Source organism: Ictidomys tridecemlineatus, chromosome 5 (genome assembly GCF_052094955.1).
Source record: "Ictidomys tridecemlineatus isolate mIctTri1 chromosome 5, mIctTri1.hap1, whole genome shotgun sequence".
NCBI lineage: Eukaryota > Metazoa > Chordata > Mammalia > Rodentia > Sciuridae > Ictidomys > Ictidomys tridecemlineatus.
In genome coordinates this window covers 45,004,253-45,026,383 of record NC_135481.1, presented here as the reverse complement: position 1 = coordinate 45,026,383, position 22,131 = coordinate 45,004,253, and the positions used below count along the sequence as shown (strand labels likewise).

General features: G+C 36.8%; 1 protein-coding gene across 17 annotated transcripts in view; it reads left to right on the top strand.

Moving 5' to 3' along the window:
* Fmn1 (formin 1) overlaps nucleotides 1-22,131 on the top strand; it is a 395,944-nt gene that overhangs the window by 237,739 nt on the left and 136,074 nt on the right. For 16 of the 17 annotated variants that reach the window (XM_078049877.1, XM_078049880.1, XM_013363695.4 and 13 more), the window contains 3 exons: nucleotides 4,617-4,704; nucleotides 18,778-18,839; nucleotides 20,914-21,002. In XM_078049877.1, coding sequence (XP_077906003.1) covers nucleotides 4,617-4,704; nucleotides 18,778-18,839; nucleotides 20,914-21,002 — 239 coding nt within the window. Of the gene's footprint in view, nucleotides 1-4,616; nucleotides 4,705-18,777; nucleotides 18,840-20,913; nucleotides 21,003-22,131 lie in introns of those variants that run through there. The other variant, XR_013438865.1, reaches the window with a different exon arrangement.

Sequence of the window (22,131 nt, the reverse complement as noted above, 5' to 3'; positions counted from 1 at the left end):
TAAGGTTGCCCACTCTCACCACCTCTATTGAACATAATACTGGAGAACCTAGCTAATGCTGTTAAGCCAAAAAATTAAATAAAAGACAACCAAAGTGAAAAAGAAGAAATAAAATTATCTCTTTATACAGATGACATGATCAATGTGTAGAAATGTTTAAGGATAAAAAAACCTGAGAACTAATAAATTTAGACTTGCAATCTTCAAAATCAATGTATAAAAATTAGTTGTTTTTGTACACCAAAAAACAAACAACCCCCCAAAGAACATTCCATTTAAAATAGCATCAAGTAAAATAAAATACTTGGCAATAAACTTAAGAAGGTGAAAGACTCATACACTGAAAGCTACAAGACATTGTTGCAAGAAATTGAGGGAGGCACAAATAAATGGAAAGACAATGTCTTATGTTATGGATTGGAAGGCTTAAATGTAGTCCAAACATCCAAATTCCTCAAAGAATCTACAGATTCAATGCACTTCCTCTCAAAATCCCAGTGGGAGTTGTTCAGAAATAGAAAAAAAAAAACAAAAACCCAAAGTCCTACAGTTCATCTGGAACCAAAAAATACTCCAAACAGCAGAAACAACCTCAAAAAAGAACAAACATGGATGCCTCATATTTCTTGACTAAAAAATGTATTATAAAGCTAGAGTAATCAAAATAGTAATGACATTGCATAAAGGCAGACATTATAGACAAACAGAAAACAATAAAGAACCAAGAAATAAACCCATGCATGTTTGCTCACATGGTTTTTGACAAAAGTGCTAAAACAATGGGAAGAAGATAATTTGCAAAAGAATGAAATTAGACACAACATGCACAAAAATCAACTCAATAGATTAAAGACTTAAACTAAAAACTCCTAGAAGAAAGCATAAAGGAAAACCTTCACAAAATTGATCCTGAAAATTATTTCCTGGTACAACACCAAAAGCACAGGCAAGAAAAACCAAAAATAGACAAGTGGGACAACTTCAAATGAAGGAGGTGTACAGCAGAGGAAACAATTAACAGAGTGAAAAGGCAGCCTACAAACTGGGAGGAAGTATTTGCAAGCTGTATATCTGATAAGGGATTAATGTCCAATTATGGGAAGGACTCCTAAAATTCCATTTAAAAACAATTAAAATGGGCTCAAGAAACCTCTGTGACCTAATTACAATCTTGTCATAAATTGAATTCCTGTGCCTGCCTCCTGGATGTTGATGTGTATACCATGGTTGTATCAATCACTGTCTTGGACACTTAAGCATACATCTAGTTAAGTTCTCAAATTGAGTAGACATTTCTTCAAAGAATACATACAGATGGGCATTAGGTATATGAAAAGATGCCCAACATCACTAATCTTCAGGGGAAATGCATTTCAACACCACAGTGAGATAGCTTCCCATACCTGTTAGCATGGTGCCTACAAAAAAAAAATAACTAGAAAATATAAAGTTTTGGTGAAGATGTGGAGAAATTGAAGATCCTTGTGAATAGTCAATGGGAATATAAAATGGTGTTGCTGCTACTGGAAACAGTATGGAGTTTCCTTAAGAATTTTTAAATGAAACTACCATATGATTCTTCAGTCCCTCTCCTGATTATTTTAAAGAACTGGAATCAGAATCTTAAAGACATTTGCATTTCCATGTTCATTGTAGCATTAAACACAGTAACAAGATTTGAAAAAAATAAAACTAAAGTGAAATGCCTATCAAGGGATAAATGGTGGTGTATACATGCAATAATATCCAACCATGAAAAAAGGAAATCTGTCATTTACAACAATGAGCAACCTTCGGTACATTATGCCAAGTGAAGATAATCTAGTCACAGATGGACAAATAATTCGTGATGACATTATATGAGATAGTTATAGTAGTTAAACTTATAGAAATAGACAATAGAATGGTGGTTGCCAAGGGCTGGAGGAAGGGAAAATTGGGAAGTTGCTCTTCAATAGATATAGTTTCAGTCTTGCAAGATGAAAAAATTCCAGAGTTCTAATGAACATTTTGCTTATAGTTTGTAATACTGTATTCTATACTTCAAATTTTTAATAAAGTAAATTTCATGTTATGTATTTTTCACAGTAATAATCTTTAAAAAGTAAGCTTTCAGATCCATGAAAACAAGTAAAAATAAATAGGGTTTGGGATATAAATTCAATGTCCAATGTGTTCCAAATATTTTAGTTGGTTTTGAGAAGGACTCCAGAATTATTCTGCTATGAAAAGTGGGTAAATGGAAACATAAAAAGATATTTGCAAAGGTTCTGTCCGAAGTAGATGGAATTTGGTACATATATAGGAACAAAAATACAAATGCTCTAATTCCACTGCCAACCTTACTCACCCTATTAGGAGGCAGTACTGAATTTAGGAAAACCTCTTTAAGGCATTACCCTGTAGGTAACACCCCCCTAACACCTTTCACCCAAAGTCATGGGTAAAATTCAAAGGATGGCTTCCTGCAGTGACATCCTTTCCTCAGTGCAGCCTGGTGGAATGATGAAGTGGGGATGGATTGACTTGGCTTTCTTACCCAATGACAGCAGAATCAGTATGCATTGGCTGGGTTCCTCAGGTGTCTCGATTGCCATTTTTAGTAGAACAACTTGCATTTGAACATTGCCTTGCAGGCAGAATGTGTGGTTAATGGATTTTGGAATCCTGACTATATAGTCTGATTTTTCATTTGAAGAAACTTCGGTGACCTAATTGCAATCTTGACATAAGTTGAATTCCTGTGTCTGTCTTCTGGACATTGATGTGTATGCCATGGTTGTATCTGTCACTGTCTTTGACACTTAAGCACACATCTAATCAATTTCCCAAAGCCCATCTTCTTTTGAATTTGCTATCTTGGTAGTTTAGGCAATTAATTTATTTGTGTTTTGATAGGTAATAGCAATTTCACCATAGTGAATTTCAAAATTTCCAAGCTACATACTTGTTGAGGGCAGTGTCTGAATCTGTCTCACTCACCTCTGCATCCCCAGAGTCCAAAATAGTCCCAGAAGCACAACATATACACAGCAAATATTTTTTAAATGAATGATTACATGGTTCAATATTTATAATCTATTTGGATTTTCTTAATTTTGTGTTGGACTTTTAAAAATCAGTTGGCTTTAAATTTGGGCTCTCCAAGAAACTACATTTTTAAAGATATTTGATTATGCTTTGTTACTACTTCTTTTGTGTTTGCTTTTATGTGAAAAATTATAAAAATACTAATTATCTTCTTTATATCCTTCTTGAAACTCCTGAAATTCTATATCCTCCAGAAATCTTATCTCTAAGACTAAAGTTGAAATGATTAATCAGAGCAACTGAAAAATCAGATTTTTCTTTTATCTTGATTAAAGTTTAGTATTTACTATATTTTAGACCTAATAGTTATATAAAATAGCCATTCTAAGTAGGAAAAGGGCTGGTAATAATTGAGAATAAATTGATAGGTAGGTAGAGAATTAGGCTATTAGATAATCTTGATTGTAACAAACTCTTGTAACTTTTGTTCAACCACCAAACAACCAGACTAACATACCAAAAAAATATGAGGTAGACATTGCTATTGTTTAGTCCTGTCTTCATTTATTTTGTAATTTTTAAGCACCTAGTTGGGAAGGGAAACATAGCTGTTTAGTTTGTATTTTACCCAGAAAAGTACATTTGGTGATGTTTTGTGTGTGCTTCTATTGATTTTCCTAGCCCTGCTACATTAGGGAAAAGATCATTTTTCTCCTTAGTGGTCTCTGTGTTATATGTTAGTAGGAGCTGATTTGTCTTATTTGGCTTAGAAAAAAACTATCTAGACTTCTCTAGGAGCTATTCATAAATGTTGAAGTAATTGGCGATGAAGTATTTGCAGTTTTAAAAAAGATTGTAAAAGTTTTGAGAGACATATTATGATAAAAAAATAATATGAAACAATTTAAAATTAAAACTTCATGAATAAAATATTATAATTGTTTATGCTAATGATTGTACAATAGGAAGCAACCTAACTTCTTGAAATAGGGAAACTTTATTTACATAGTAAATATAGATCAGCAAATATGTTAGGCACTTTGTATATGTTAAATCATTTAATATTTAAAAATCAATGTATAAGCTAAATGGAGCAAGTGTAAGCTCAAGATGAAGTTAGATTCCTCGAGGCCACATTGCTGATGGGCAGCTGTCACAAGATGGTAATGTTCTTTCCCTTAAGCTCTTTAGCAGAGAGAATCACTGCAAAGACTGGGGACTTAGGCAGAAATGTGACAATATCCCATTGATAAGTGAAAAAACTGGGTGTAGCATTGCACATCATGTTTCTTTTACAACTTAGTTAAAAAATATTTGAGTTAAAAGATCAGAGTAAAATATTCTGAAGATTTTTAGTGTTTGCATTGGGCTGGTTGAATTCTCCACAGCATTTTCCCCTTTATTTTGTAAAACATCTGCAAGTTCAGTTAAGCTGCTTTCCAATCAAGTATCATTTAGAGTAGTGTCTGTAGTCTGTTTAGTTCATCCTTCAGTGTATCTGAGTCTTACTGCCTCTTTTTGTGCTTCCTAAAAGATTTTTATAGTCATTTGAGCTTGTATTCTTTTTTTTTCTTTTAAAATTCCAGATCATCAAGTTATTGGATGGAAAACGATCTCAAACCGTGGGAATCTTGATATCTAGTTTACATTTAGAAATGAAGGATATCCAGCAGGGTAAGTCTTTTCCATCATTTTTTTTTTTTACAACTTTTAGATTTTTAAAACATTTATCTAGAATTTTGAACATACACAAAATTAAAATGCCATAATGAATTCATGCATCCAATGCCCAGCTACATATCCATCACCTCACTTTTGTTTCTGTCTCCAGCACCCTCCCTACCAGCAACTGGATTATTACTAGGCAAATCTCAGATATTTTATAATTCATCTGCTAAAAATATTTGTACTAGCCATAAAAGATAAGGACACTTTTTCAAACATAACTCTAGTGTCATATGATGCCTTTCCAAAGAACAATAACAGTTTCTTAGTGTCCTCACATCTGTGGTTGTAGTTTCCCTGGTTGTTCCTATACTCGTTCATTCATCCATTCATTTACAGTTATTTTGGATGAGGATCCAAACAGATGTTCTGCATTGCCATTGATGTGTCACTCAAGTTTCTTTTAATCTGAAGTTTTCTCCTCCCCATCTTCTTTTTGTGTTTTTCTTTTCCTTTGTAATTCATTCATTGAAGACAGAAGGTTACTTATCCTGTAGATATTTCCATTTTATTTTTATTTTGCTGATTACATTACTGTGCAATTAAGTTTCTCTGTCCAATGTGTTTTTTGTATACTGCTAATTTAACCTAGAAGCTTAATCTGAGTGGTGGAAGAATACTTCATAGATGTTATTGTATATTCCATCAAGAAGTATATAATATTGTCTATGACACTAATAGGCACTGGTGATCTTTGCTCAGATTGTTTTCTTTAGAAGTCTGCAAAATAACAATGTACTAATTTAATCATTTCTTCCTCATTGGCTGAATACATCTGTAGAGAAATACTTTTATCAACCATGTGGTTACATCATTGTCTCTTAATCACTTTGTTGTTGGTGATGGTGTGGTTCTTTTTCCCTACTTGGTTATCTTTAGCTCAGTTTTAAATAAAAGAAAAAAATTATTTTTGTGTACTTCTCTGGATTTCTAGAAAAGGGAATCAAAAGCCATCATACTTTTTAAAAATTTGTATCTTTCATTAGAACAATGTTCCTTTTTCTCAGTAATCTATTAAATGTAAATCTTAATTTTGGCATGTCACTTATAATGTTTTCTGAGTGGGCTATAATCTTTAAGGTGGCTTCAGTAGAATTGAGCATTGGTTTAACAGTGGGAACACTCTGAAGCTACCCCACCCTTTGGTTTTTCTTGGTGTTGCTCGTTCCTTTGCACCCTGCGACTCAGCCACTCCTGAAGGCCTAAACCAAGAGGCTCTTGAGATCCTTTCACATGCTGCTTTTTCTTTTAAAGTAGCTTTCTCAGGGGCTTAAAATTTTGCTGTATTATAAAAGATTTTAAATTCCACCAAAGGCTAGAAATATGGATATTCAAAGTAAATGACAGTTACAAGTATTTGGATAAGTGAAACGTTTTTAACATTTAAGTTCAACAGTAGAACTGAATACATAAGTATGAATATTAAACCTTAGGAAACATTGTGGTAACTAGATTGATTTGACTTTGGGGCACTAGGATTCTTCAGTGACTTTAGAAGGATCTAAAGTTAGGTCTTCTAGGAGAAGTATCCAAATCAGGAGAATGTGATGCTAGGGCAAAGAAAAAAAAGGGAAGAAAGGAAAAAAAAATTCTGCAGGGGAGTTGGTAGTCTTGTGGTGGGAAAGTAACTCTCTGAGGCAGTCATTGCAATGAGAAGGGGATTCTGCAGGTGAGGTGGGAGAGTCTTGTGAACAACATGTGTCCCAGGTGTGCTTGGTTTCACCACCATGTGTAGCAACGTGGATATGAATTTTCATAATGGCAACATCACCATGGCCTTTATGCAGTTCCTATTAGCCATGTCCTGCTTCAGGATGACAGATTGCCACATGAACAAGGGTCATTCTAGCCCCATGATACTGTCGTTCACTGCTCAGGATCATAAACCTTCCCAGGGAATTCCAGCCTCATTGGCTCAATATTCATTGTAAGTTGAGTAAAAATTATTTCACCCAGACCTTTCCAAGATTCTACTTTGGGCAAGAACATGCCTCCGTGAAGCAAAAACCAACTCTCATTTCAGTATTGGAGATGCAGACTGGCATCACATAAATCTAAGTAGTGCGAGCGTGATTTTAGCTCTTCCGTCGGCCTCAGGCACCTATGTATCCACTGCAGAGGTGGCTCCTAAGTTCTAAACAATAATCTCCATTCCATTTTTTCCTTTAGCAGTCTATTCCAGATGAACTCTTGACTGACACTGGCATGTGGAGGTCACTAAGAATCTGGGCTTTGTCAGTTATATTTCATTCTGAATCCATGTCTAGTCATAAATGGAATGTGCTTGGCCTTGAGTTGTCATTCTGTCGAAGGACTCCCTGTGCTGAGGTTGGCCTGAAACATTTACTTTTATGTGAGGGGAAATGTGATTGGAGGCGGCCAGCTGGCAGCCAGGCAGTCTCACAGTGTATCAGCCTTGGTGAAATGACCATACTTCAGAAGCCTCTGGTTTATTCCTAAGCCTTCTGGTCATATATTCATCTTTGTCAGGGCACAAAGACCAGAGGCATTAACTCACATTTTCCAAACTTACAAGAAGCTGATATATAAACCAGAACCCTAGTTTGTTCACTTAGGGAGGAGAATATTTCTTTGTTATGAGTAACTCATAAGTATCTTATCTGCTCAATGTTTTCTCCATCACTTGTCTCTGTGTGGCATTGTATCTCTTCCTGATGTTTTCCCCATGAAAATGCAGTCTCCTTCACCCTATCCCACAGTGTGCCTAGCACACAGTGAGTGTGTTTTGAATGGCTGAGCAGAGGGATCAATGAGAAGAGACAGGAAGGCATGAGTAGAAAGGAACAGTTCTGATTCTTGGAAATGCCTGATTCTTATAAAAAGTATTATTCTGTTTGTAGGAGCAGAAGTACCTACAGGTATCCTGAAGAGCTTCAAGCATTCCAGTTTTCTAAATAACAATTTATACATTTCATTCTCCTCTTGCTGGGATTACAGCTTTGTCACCTTGATAAGAGTTTTAAGTATTTCAGTACAAAGGTACCTCCTACAAATAGATGAGATCGATAATCAGGTCTTTTTTTTTCCCTTCCACTTTTTTTATGGGTACATTATAAGTTGTACATAACAATGGTATTTGTTGTTACATATCATATATGCACATAATAAAACAACTTAATTTATCCAATATCACTGTCCAGCACTTCCCCCTTCTCTCCCCACCTCCCATACCCTGACCTCTTTCTCTACTGATCTCCTTTTGATTTTCATGAGATCTCCCCCTTTCTCTTTTCCTTTTTCTTCTCTAGCTTCTGCATATGAGAGAAACATACAACCCTTGACCTTCTGAGTTTGACTTATTTTGCTTAACATAATGGTCTCTAGTTTTATTCATTTTCCTGAAAACTGGACCAGTTCTTAAAAAGCAACCTGATTTTTCTTATTGGTATGGTGAGCACTACTACTCTGTGTGGTCCACTAGGGCGGTCTGTTTACAGTTGTATATTCAGGAAGTGAAATTTTGCAATTCTGTGTTCAAGCTCTTATGGTTAATAAATAACAACCAGTTTTTGTACCTTTATGTTATTTTGTATTTGCTTTCTAGGAAGTTCTCTGATTAAGTATTGCTTAACTAATTGGTCTAATGCATCATGTATTAAAGCCATATATTCAAATGTTTGTTAAGTTTAATTTGATTATTTTAATAGACTAAGCCTTCGTCTATATAGAATCAGAACGTCACATATTCCATTCTGGTGCATTTGGGTAAAACTAACTGCCTGTCTTTAACATGTTGAATGCCAGCTCTCATCAGGCACCATGATTTCAACAACATTTAAAATTTTAACTATAACATTTTGGAGAGCTCACAGTATGGTGGGAGGGATGTACGAGCAGCCAAGACTGCAGTAAAGTGGGCTATGAAATAACAGAAATATCTTTACTCTTCCTGTACAACTTTAGATGAGTCTTAGAGGATGAGTTGTTATACACAGAGACAGAGCTCTCCGCCTTGAGGAAAGAACAGGAAATAAGACTTGCAAAAGGGGACACAACTTACATGTACAGAATGCATAAGAATGTGGTTTGTTTCAGGGCTAAGGCTGGAAACACAAGCAGCATCCAAAACAGGAAGGGCCCAGAATGTCATCACATGATGTCTGGACCTTATTGCATCAATGCCAGAGAAAAGATCTTTAAGGGGAACAGTGCTGTCTGATTGTGAGTGCAGTGGTGTCTGGGACTGACCTTGAAGACCCTATGTGCTCTGTATCTCGTAACTTCTCTTTGCTCCTCTAGCCTTCCTGCTCACTGCACTTCTAGCTAGCCACAGTGATCATCTTTGATTCCTTGAAAAGGCCAAGTTCTTCCCTCCTTTTGTATCTTTGAATGCATAGCACATTGTCTCTATCTGGAATGCTTGGTACAGTTAGCTTTTTTCTTTAATGTAGGTTTCAGCTTAAATGTCACCTCAAAAAGGCCTTCTCAGATCCTTGCTTCCTAATAGAACTGATCCTAAATTAATTCTCCCACTTTCTCCATACTTAATGTTGTATTCAAGTATCTGCTTATCTTCTTATTTACATCAACTACCAGAACAAGATGGAGACTGCTTATTGATATGTCCCCAGCACCTTGCACTTGATTCCAGTATACAAGTGCTAATCTAAGTGCCTGTTGGATGAATAAACAAAAATGAAATTAAAGGAGGATAAGTCTGCTAGAAAGAGTTTGCAACTGTTCAGATGATAAGTGATAAAGGCCAGAACTAAGACTGCATCTATAGAAATGTATTGCAGAGAGTGATGAAGAAGAAATTCAGCCAGCACCCTTAGATTTTGGATTCAGCAAGAGTGTGCATAATGGTACCAAAACTTGAAAAGCAGAAATGTAGAGCAAAAGTAGTTTAATGACTGGAGACATGTCTGGCAGTAGGTGGATAAGAGATGTTTGACATCTTTCAGAACAAAGCCAAATCCTCATATACTGCCTGAAATTTAAAACTCTGAATCACCAAAGGAAAGCCTTGGTTGTTGGAGAGAATGGTTCCAGGAGGCTGACCATCCTGCCCACAGAACCGGGACAAATTCCAAATAAGTGACTGCTGGTGTTCCATCTGCTAGATGGGATGACTTATATTTAAAAACATTTGTCATCTGTGGACACAGCAACTGCCTATCATGATTGAAAATGAGTGTTTTCATTCCACATTAGTGATTTCCTCTAATTCTGTCCCAGGGGATATGGAAAATTGCTGTTGACTATTTTTGATATAAACCTCCATATGCATTGCCACACACTAAGTGCCAGAAACCTCCTGGCATTCGTCTGGAATTTCCCGTACACTCAGAATTCATATTTATAATATTTAATCTAACATCAAAATAAAACATTTTTTACTTTAGTTCCTACCAGTCCAGAGTCTCAGCCTGAGCATTCAGCTGCATCATAACCTATCTTTCTGTTGAGGAATCTCAGTACAAAAAAGGGATACTGATTGGTTATTTTATGTTCATGAGACCAAAATCCAGATCTGAGAATGCCCTCTGGACCTTATCTGCTTTGGCCTTAATAATATCTAAAAATCTTATGTCCAGGTTTATGGGAGCTGTCTAAAACATAATAGATTTGGTCAGACATCTGAAATTGACCACAATTTATTTAGGACTTTCCTGAGGAAAATCTCACTCTAGCCTAGAGAAGTTACTACTCAAAAGGCATTTCACTTCCAAAATTTTTTATAGTGTACCCTACCAGTAAAAAGTTTTAGAGCATGGTTTTCAAGATATGTTTTTTAAAATATGTATGTTACATAAATGCATTACAAAATTTACATGCTCATTTTAAAACAGGGAAATCTGAATTAAAATGAGATCAATAATACTTTTAAATGCCTTGCTAATTTTGATGGTTTCAGGTTCTCATTAACCTAACACAATTAGGACAAGGCTCATTGTTGACAATTGTGAATCTAAACACACATTTTAGATAGTCTTCTTGATAATTTTTTTAATTAATGTTCACAGAGCTCCACTTCTTGGCAGATCTACTATGACCATCCTTACTTTTACTCTGTTCTGTGTCTGACAAAGAGCTTACACTCACCATCTTCTATTCTATCATTTTCTTATTTTGATAGACATAAGTCTATAGTTGTTTTTTTTTTTTTCAGGAATCTTGACTTCAGCTTATTTATTTTGTGAAATTCGGCTGAAAGCCGAGTTTAGGATCAAAAAACTTACTTTAATTTCCCCCTCAAGTCAAAAACAAAGGAAGAGTGGATGTCATACATGAAGGAGGTTACTAAGTGACATCATCATGTCACTCAGTGAAGGGGCCAGTGTCAATCAACTCACTATATATATATATATAAATTTTTTAATAAAATAAACATAAATAGTAGCTCTATCATTTCCTTTTTCTTCCTCTCTAAAACACCTGAGCAGCAGGACTCCACCCACCTCTTTCTAAACCATTATACATTCCTTAACTTGCAGAGCTGAGACCAACAAGCAGAGGGTGGCATTTCTTTGTACTTTACCTTCAGGCATCTGGCTGAGACCATCCAATCTTCCTGGAATGTAATTTCAGCTTAAAAGAACCAGAACTAATGGAAGAACAGAAGCCACTTAAACCGAACATTTCTCATTCCATTGGCCTTCAGAGATCAGAGGGGATAGGGGAGAGGAAGTTTTGTGAATTCTATGCTCTGTGCACTTTTTTAAGGTTTGAACCATGAGCAATTTTAATTGTAACTGTAAAGTGGCTCCATGGCCACCTTCAGGTATAGTACGTGCCTAGACTTAAGCGAGAATTAGGATTTTTGCTCAGTGAGATTGAGTGATTTTGAGAATTTGGAATAGATTAGCTAAGTGCCCCTTGTTTATAGGAGTTTTATGAGGTAAGTGTCATTTTTTTCCACCTCTGAACAGCTCCCTTTTTTATCTTTTTACATTCACCTTTCATTCCATGGATACCTGAATTAAGGTCTCTACTTAGTCATATAACAGTGTAGTTAAGGTTAGAAACTATGTTCCCTTGATATTTTTTATTCTCTGTGTTTCTGGAAGCAACTTTTGTTTGTGCTCTTTCATTTTTCTGTATGCTTTTGCTTCCCTGGGTTTTGGCATGCTTGTAATAGCTAATAGCAATTAATTATTAATCCTTCTAATATGGTGGACAGAGGTTCCTTTGAGCTGCTTCCTAACTGGTCCCTCGAGCATTTCATTTGGATACTGGCATCCAGCAAAAGTTCTTGTACATCTTTGTCTGCACAGGTGAGCCTGGCACCTATCACAGGTAGATCATAGTGCCAGTTGGGGAAAATGAAGACATACTGAAGAGAGGTTCTGGGGGATTTGGGATTACTATAAAGAGCTGTGGTCTCAGAGCACTTCTGAGAGCAAGTCCTGTCCGATGGCCTCTTTGCATCTCTCTCTACCTGCCCGGCCTTTCATGTTTTGTACTTTTATCTTGGATTTGGTCTTCCTTCTGAGTGATGGGCTCATTGTTGGGTATTGAGACTGTGGAAAGATGTTCCAGATCCCTTTCTCTTCAACTTTCAGATTGTATCATTGCCTCCTTTCATGAACCCCGTGTTTTCTTTCTTTTTTCTTGGTAGAAGTTGGGACAGTAAGTTTGTTAGAGTTTTGGGGGATAGGTTATACAGGATTTAAAAAAACTGTCTTGTGTTACTTACCTCATTCTGTTTTCTTTTCCTTAGCAATTGAGCTTTTTATTGAGGCCTTAAAAAATGTCTGTAATTTGGATAAACATTTAAATTTTACATTGGCTAATTGGAAGTGAACATTGTCAACAAATAATTTTCATCAGTAGAGTCAAATAATCCTATTAGCCTTTGCTTTGTTGGGCTGGAAATAGATTGAACCCATTTACAAGAATTATTCCACACTAGTTTGTGCAAGGCAATCGTGTTAGCTACCTAAGGGAATACAAAAAAATAATAAATGGGTTGTATCAGAGTTATTCTTAAAATCAATATTGGCCAAAACCTGATGAACCAACCAACCCAATCCTGTGAGATCTTCCACATGTCAGATTTCTCTTGGCTAATTCAAACAGGCTAAGATGTGCATCTTCTCTACCCTGGTCTCCCTCCTTTGCCACCTAAAAGGTGGCTTTTTTCCTCTAAAAGAACAATGTCCTAAGTGACTTTGCTTGTTTTTTTTTTTTAATAATTTGTATTTTTTTTAATAATTAGAAGCAAGCACATTTTTTGTTTATCTGAACGTGGTACACTTGGAGATAGAAAAGTGTTCAGAGTTAAAAAATAGCTGGAGGGCTAAAAGAATTCCTGTTGCTCTTCCCACGTACCCTTGTGAAAAGCCAGCTCTGAGCTGGAGAGGGAATTTACCTATTGTGTGAGACCCTGACCCTGCGCATGTGCCTAAAGCAGGCACATAGTTTTTATGTGTGCCTGTTAGTTTGAATTTGTGATACTGATCTGCTTTTTGTCCCTGCTGACGGTTATTATATCTTAATGGGCGAAACACTACTCTAATGATCCTTGTGTATATAATTCTTGTAGTACAGAGCAGGCACCAGAGGACCACATAAAAATGTTTGCCTCAATTTCCCTGCAAAAAAGAAACCCAGAAACCAGACTTGACCAAGTAACAGATTTTTAAAGGTAAAGGACCCCAATAAAATTACCAGCTTTTCACAGCGTGTGTCTACTTCCTTTCGACATATTGTGAGGTGTAGGTGAAATATTCTAACTGAACTGACAGTGTGAGCGGGGACAACTAAGGAGGGAGGGAGATAAAAGTAAAACCTACCAGGAATGATTGATATTGCAGTGGCAATGAGTTGTTGGGGTCTCCCTTTTGTGGATTTGACACTTCACCTTTCTGACACCATCTGCAGAAGTGTAGGAATAATGAGCCCTGTACTGTGGAGCAAAAGCTAGGATTACTTTGAATTACTGTATCAAGGCTTTTAGGGCTTGCTTTAGAATTGTGTAGGTGAATATTTGTAGATTCTGTTTTTGGAATGAAAGATATGAATTGTGTGCTGTGTGTAAAAGAGACAAGAGTGTATTTTTATAATATAAAATGGAGAGAGCTATCTGATCATATGCAACTCTAAAAATATTTTAATCAAAGATTTCTTTCCACATTGTGATGATAATTAATTGGTTTATGTAATCGCTTATAAGTTTAATGGTAAGGACTTTAAAGAATGACTTAAATCAGAGAGCATTTATTGTTTCTCACATACATTCTCACAGTATTTTAGGATAGAATTGTCAGGTATGGATACTGGCCCCTTAGGGACCTAAAACTACATTAGATGAAAAGGAACTGCAATTATGTACATGTAAGACAATTCTCCCAGGAGTCTTAGGACTTATGAAGTTTTATTTTTTAGATCTATGCCATTATTCTAATCTTCCTTGGATACTATGCAAGATAGAAACAATAGAAACAGTTTCATTTCCCTGAGCTCCTGGGCTCAACCAGGTGATCAATCACTTGATATTGCTGCTTCCACCTTTGAATTTTATTGTACTTTTTAAATTTTATTTTTAAGATCTGTATATGGAAGAGAAGAAACCTCTATGAAAACTTGGCCTTAATCCTAAATTAATCCCTTTGCTACTCTTTCCTTTACCAATTCCCTTTCCTCTATTGCCTCCTTCCTCCCTAGAAAGGGAGGAAGAAAACTCACATCTGCTCTTATGTTCCTCCACCTGCTTCTGTGGGTGAGGCACAGAGCTCTTCCCCTGATTTGAGCCTGAAAGCCCCTGTGCCATTTAGTGATATTCCTATAGAGTATTCCACAGTGTATCTCCTTTGCCTTGCCCTTCTGTCATCACTTTCAGGTTTTTGCTAGCTCTTGACCATAGCAATAGGTTCCAAGCGGATCTTCCCAAAAATCTGATTTTCCCTGAATAATATAACTGTTTAACGCACTTCCCAGCTCAAAAGTGCTCAAAAACTCTCTGAAGTATATCAAGCACATTACAGGCTTTTCATCATGTCTTTCAAAATTCTACAATTTCTTGTCTCAAACTATGTTTGGAGGCTATCTCCCTAGTCCTTTTAATTTACTCTCTTGAAGCCAAAATTCCAGCCATTGCCAGAAGATTCCATCAGCCTGTTTGTATCTCCTTCTTTCACATGGAATGTATGACAGTCTTCCAGTGATGTTGATGGGCACTTACTGTAAATTTACAAATTGTCACTGCTTGAATGAGTGTGACTGAATTAATGATGATTAGCAATGGGTGTTTCAAGTGACTGCCTGAGGGAATCTACCAATTTACTCTTAACCTTTCCCCCCTAAGCTGATATTGCTATTTACAATATTTTTTGAAGGTTAGAATGATGGGAAAGATATTTTCCTTGATTCATTCTTTAATAAAGAGAAAATTTATTTATTAAACTAAAATATTTTTATTATACTATATTCAGGCAACCCGGGTATCCACACTGAATGTGTGAGTGGAGAATATGACTATGCAACTCTACTGACTAAGCCTAAAGTTTTGAACAGGAACACATCGAGAAGGAATAAACATCCTTAATTCAAATAAAAACCTTGCCCCATAATTTAATACTTTCATCTGTTAAAATCTTATCTACCTGCAAAGTCTCTGTGTTCTTTTTCTGTAAGACCTTATGTCCTCTGTATCAAGAAACTGTTTCTCACATCTACCTGAAAGACTCACCCTTTGGAGATCTTGGGGTACACATCACACCCACCAAAGTTTATTTTGTATCTATTGCACTTCAGTGGGAGTTGGAGTCACCCAGGTACTACGGTGGGATCTGTAGTCATCCAGGTGCATAAGGTAGCTTTCTCTGACTACAAGCTCTCACCATCTGGTGGAGGAAGGAGACTGTTACTGTGATACTGATTCTTAAAATCACTGTCTTCACCCTGTGTAAAATACGGGTGAGCTGCCATGGCAGAGGAAAAGATGGAGGAGTTAATGGTCTGAAGGTCAAGGGGTGTCCTTCCAGGGCAGCAAACCTTTGACCTCTAAGCCCTGGAAGATGAGGTGTGGAAAGGGAGAAAGGCAGGGCATGTTCAGGAATGGGGAGTTGCACAATGTAGCTGGGGCCTAAGGAGCGTGGAAATAGTAGAAGAGAAGATTGGAAATGCAGTTTGGGGTCAGGCCAAGGAGTTTGAACTTCACCAAGTATTTAAAGGAGTGACATCTAGGGTGTTTTAAACATCAAAATAAAACTTCAAATCTCATGTTTTAAAAAGTTAACTCTAGTGATACAATGAAAGATGGATTGGTAGGAAAGATGGATTCAAGATAAAAATTAAATTAATTTTTTCAGATCCAGAAGTATCTTATATTTCCTTTAAGACCTTTGATACATCTGGGTTTTATAATTTAGAGATATTTGTACCTATTCCTGTCCTATTAATAAATTGGGTCTTGTCTAAAGTTGGGTCTTGTCTGAGGTCTTAAAGGACCACTTCTTTTTGAAACATCCAAGAATTATGGGAAATTGGATTTTATATTATAAATATATAAATACTAGTAGTTGTAGTTTTTTTTTGTCTAAATCTTTCCAGATGATAAAGGAGATAAGGCATTTACTAACATTAAAACACATTAACAATGTGTATATTTGAAATCATAATAGTCACTCATGCCTTGCTCTATGTGCTATGCCAAGCATATATATGAGGTCACTTTGTATTTTCAGTAAGTTTACTGTATGCATTTTACAAATATGGTGAAGTCCAGACAATTTAACATGACATGTCAGGAACAGCATCATGTAGTAAATTTTTCTCTGTTCATGAGTCTGTTTTTTTTTTATTGTTTGTTTTTTTTGCATTGCTAGTTATCAAACACAGGGCCTCATGTGTGCTGAGCAAGCCCTATACCTCTGAGCTACATCCCCAACCTGAGTCATCTCGGTCTTTCTTTGTACCTTAAATGTGTTCCTTCTTCAAAAATAGGAACTTGCTTTTGCTGTTACCTCTTCCTGGCAGATTCTTTACCTAGATATTTACAAAACTGACCTCTGCAGTCTTTTGTGTTACCTACTGCAAGAAGCCTTCCTTTTGTACATTCTATGTAGTGTTGCACATTTCTCTAGTCCACTTTCTTTAAGGTATATTGTTATTGGAAATTATGTGTTTACTTGTTTAGTGTCCGTCCCCAATCTTAGGATATCAATTTCATGAAATCAAGTACTTTGAATGTCTTATACACCTCTGAATTACATGTCAAAGCATTTGAGAGAGCAGTTTCTGGAACTTAGTGTACATTCAACAACTCTCAATGTGAAGGCTGGATGGGTGAATGGATGCATAAACATCTGCAGAGTCCAGGCTTATTTCTGGTCCCAATCTCTAGTATTTTCATTTTGCTTCCTGGCACCCTGGAATATAATCCTTTGAACTATGTATCTGGGATCAAGGTGGATAAACTTTTTAAGATCAAGTACTTGCTCACGAAGGGAAAGAAAAGATCATTCTCATGAGACCATATTACTTAAATTAAGCATGTAGTTCATAATACCTGGGAAGTGTGATTATTTTAGAAGCAAACATTTCTGACAAATTATTTCTAGTATTTTACTTACCTTTTCTTATGTATTCTTGCTGACTGAATTTTGTGGAATATTGGAAATGGCATAATTCTTGTCTTGTTTTTCTTTATTTTTTATTAAAAGCTCAGACATTTCAACAGGCCTATCCAATATATTAGTGAATTCAGTTGATTTCCACACACAAAATACTCAGTCCTAAGAGCATAAACTCTTTCTTTCCTCAAACTCCATTTTTCTTTTATGGTGTAATATTGGCCTTTTGGAAATATACTTTCCTTGGTCTTGGTGGAGTCTGAGATGACTGATTTTGTCACAAACACATCTTCTCCTCTCTTCTCACCATCCACATATCTAGGAGTAGCTTGCTGTTTAACAACTAAGTCAGAGATAATGGCCTGTGAAAGAATCTTTAAGTATATTTCTCAGTATTTTGTGAAGTAACATGATCTTAGCTCAGTTAATTAATTTTGTTAAAATTGTATGAAGGGGTTCATACAATTGTAAAATAATTCAAAGGCAACCTGCCCTTTACCTTGATCCCTACCTTCTCCGAAAACATGGTGTAATAGAAATGAACAGAATAATGGTTGACAAGCAAAATTTTAAGGCATTCTAAATATCACTGGTTGGTTTAATAAAATTAATTAGCCTGCCACGGAGAAAATTTACTAGCGTGCTGGTTAATTTCACAATGTAAAGTCAGGGAAGGGAGCTAGGGTTGAGGGGAACAAACCTTATTAGTTTTGAATAATTATTTAAAGATGTGGGCCTGCCAATTTCAAACACTTTGATAGCCAAATCCATTAAGGTTTTAAAATCTCCATGTCTGTATCCCTGCATATGCAGGAAGGAACCTCTCCAAATGAAATAATAAGCATATTAGTTAACTGCTAAATGATTCATTTAAGATACAAACAACAAGTAGAATCCCAATGAAACCATAGGACCTTACCTTAAAACTGGCTCAGGGGAGGTTTCTATAATCTTAATTTGCCATTGATGCAATTATTGCTCTTTCTTGTCTTTTTAATCCAAACAAGATGTTTGCAGTGGCTGTGGAAAGGTGCCTGAAATCACATGCCTGAATTCATTTAATTTGCCAACATTGTCTTTTTTCTCTCTCCCTTTATGGTAATGGGCAAGAGTCAGTTCTGGTGCATTAGGTGCTAAATCTCTTCAATTACCAGCCGGGAAGAAAGATTTAAAATTGTGCTTCAAACCTACAAACTGATTTAGTTTTAAAGCACAAACACTTCTCCTGTGGAGCCTAAATTAAACTACAGAAAGGACAAAAAGCCTGAGGAATCAAACAAGGCAGGGCGAGGGATAGGAACCATTTTTGTTTTTTTTCATTTGAGCCCCCTGGTGATAAAGGAAGGGGGGGCAGAAACAAGTTGAAAGATGCAACCCGTGTAAGAAAGAACAATATTAAGGTGCTTGGAAGCTGGGCATGGAGTGAATATTGGTATTGAGATCAAATAAATTTCTTACCTTTTTCTTTTTCTCTTTTTGGCAGCCATTTTTAACGTGGATGATTCTGTGGTTGATCTGGAGACCCTAGCAGCCTTATATGAAAACGTGAGTGTCAAAGATAGACAAAGCTGGAATTTTCATATTTTCTTTCAACGCTGAAAATCTCTAAGCCATTCATGTTCTTTGGTCATAAGAACTTTGACCTAGCATGGAAGAGTTTAATAATGGCATAGGGATGCAAGCTGGAGTGGGAGCAGACACGAAAGGAACGTAACTCCCACTGTGGGATCTGGGTTGGTAGATCTCACTGCACTTTGCAAAGCAGAAAGGTTCAAGGTGGAGACCACATATGTGCCCTGGAATCCAACCATATTGCTTGATAGCAGAGTGAGGGCAGGGAGGCCGACCACATGATGTAGGCATACACCCAAGTCTTCCTTTGAGGAATAGGACTGCTAATGCCTGCTTGGATGCTTACCTAGTCCACACAGGCTGATGGCAGTGAATGTGGGGATCAGTTCAGTATGCCGAGGAGGATGTGTCTTGAATTGAGAGTCAGAAAGTCTAGGTTTGAGGTACACCTCTACCAGTGCTTGCTGAGTAACTTTCTACCAGTTATTTAAGTGGCCAGTTACTGTTTGATCATCGGTAGAAGAGATTGTAGGTAGGATTCTACCTGAATTTTTTGGGGGGGGACCAAGTAATAATTTAATATATATAGAAATACAATGTTTCTTGAAAGTAAAACCGCACTATACACACATTAGTTCTTTCAATTTGAGTTATATGCGGAAATAACCAGCAGAATGTGCAGGAAAGATGATATTGGAGAGTCAGAATCCCCATGAATTTGAATTGATGTAATTATTGCTCTTTCTTTTCTTTTTAATCTAAACAAGATGTTCACTGACTGTTAGAATGCAAAAACAAACAAACAAACAAACAAACAAAAAAAGATATATAAATTGAATGAGATTCTCTTAAGTAATGGTATTTCCCAGGGAGCTGCCTGAGACTCCAAAGTATGTTGTGAACACTCAGCTCAAAAGATGATTCATTTTAATATTTATGTCCCCTGGGACCTTAAATCTCTTAAAGAAAATTTCCATAGTTTAATATTATAGGCCTGGTGGGATTGCCAATTCCCTGCTCATTTCACATCCTTTGTATACATCAGAAGCTATTTAGTATAACCTGGTGGGAAGTTCTCATGTTTTTTGTCAATAAAACTTTCATTAATAAACCCAAAGGCACACAAATACCAGACCATGGGGAATTAATCCTGCATTTCTTGAGTACCTGGAGGTCAGCGTGTTATAGTAGAAGGAAGGATTTCAAATCAAAAGCCCTTTACTGCTAGCTTAATGTGAGCCTCAGTGGATACTTGTGAAATGAGGATACCTTAATTGATGTTAAAGAACTTTGTCAAAAGCAAGGTACCTTCCAAAAGCTTTTTGTTGTTACTTTGGGCTCAGGACTTTGCACATGGATGGTACTTGTTAGCACACAATAGAGACAAGCCATACACAACTGAAATAGTTGGATAAATGGAGAAAGTGTGTGATTAAATATAAAAAAAAAGTTGTAGACACAGTACTTACGAAATTCAGAAAAAGGGGTGCTGACTTCACATAATGGAGTGGAAAGCCTCTGGAAGTTAGAGCTGTTCCAAGAGGATATAAACAAATATGAAGGACGACTTGCCCTTTATCTACTTATAGGGAATCGAAGGTAGCAAACTAATGTCCTGATTTCTGTTTCAGGCTGAGTGTACTGGTTATGACAATTTGCATTTGCCAGTGATTCTGAATGTTAACATCCATCAAAATCACCTGGAGGGTTTACTGGACTTTGGAGTTTCTTATGTTTGGGGTGGTGGTGCCAACAATTTGGATTTCTAACAGTGGACAACAGCAGCATCAACATCAACAAAACCTTAAAGGATTCATGCCTTCTTCCTTCCTCAGTTACCCTTTTGGTTAAAATGTTTCATCTAAAAAGAAATGAAAAGTTTCTAGACCAAGAAAGGGGAGTCTTGTGGGAGAAGGGGCTTGATACATACAGAATCCAGGAGCTAATGCTGATACTGCAGGTCCGGGGACCACACTTTGAAACCTATTGCTGTAGATGGATTTCTCATTATTCATTTAGTTTTGTTTTGTTTTCTGTTTCACTACAGAGAGGCCAAGAAGATGAATTGGTTAAAATAAGAAAATACTACGAGACATCCAAAGAAGAAGAATTAAAGCTGCTGGACAAACCTGAACAGTAAGGACACTAAAACAGTTTTCTGTTAGTACAAAAGATAAACTGTAGTTTCTCACTCCTTGCCTCCCCATTCTGAATAATCAAGTCTAAATTGTGCAGTGAGCTGAGTTACAACACCGTCCTTCCTGTGACCTATTGCGTACAACAGGGTGACCCGGCTGCCGGGAAGAGCAGCACTGAGCTTTGTGCTGCTGGATGCAGTGTATTTCACACCATGCTCCCACCCCACATGACTCCCCTTGCTTGGTCTAGCAACTTTTTAATTCCTTCTAGACTAAACATTTTAGCCAAAAGGGTAACTGAGGAAGCAAGAAGGAATTACTTCATTTAAGATTTTGCCAATAGAGTGAAAAGGATATTGGAGTCCCAGAATTCAAATTGATTTTCTTAAATGTCATATTCGGTAAATATAACTTTAATGTTCCAGATTTCCCCCAAACTTCTCCACTTGTTCTGCCCAAATTCAATGCTACTTTCCCATCCTCATTCTCTGTGGGCTTATTCTTCACTCACTTGAGATGCTTCTCTGTTCTTTGGGATGTCATTCCAAATTCTTTGAAACCCAGAACTCTGGTGCATAACTGAGTTCTTGGCTGGGCTCTTCGTGTCTGCAAGCCATAGACTGGTTCCTGGGGTTCTGCAGCCTATGGGCCCAAACACCCTTTAAGGGGCCTTAGACCTGATTTTGAGTGGACAGGGGCCATCATGCCTGTTGTTATCTTGAATGTTTCATGTCCAATTCAGGCTAGCCCTCTCAACCTAGAAGCAAGGCAAGTACAGAAAGCAAACCAGAAAGGGAATAATCCAATTTAAAAGCAGAAAGGAATTGGAGTTATCAGATTTAGCACAGAACCACAGACATCCAAGTTTCTGTGGCTTCTGCTGAAGCCTCCCTGCCTTGTTCATGGGTCCCCTAGGATATTCCACTCCCAGTGAATACCTGGACATTCTAGGCCCATTAAAAATACCTCTAACAAGTAGGTTTGTGGGTAGGGAAAGATGCCTAGGTTTGTTCAGTTACTGACAACCTTCCTGATGTTTTAAGAACCTTGGATTAGTTCTTCTCACATGGAGTTTTTGACAATACCCCTTGCTCTAAAACTAGTTCACAAAGCCTAAGAATACTACA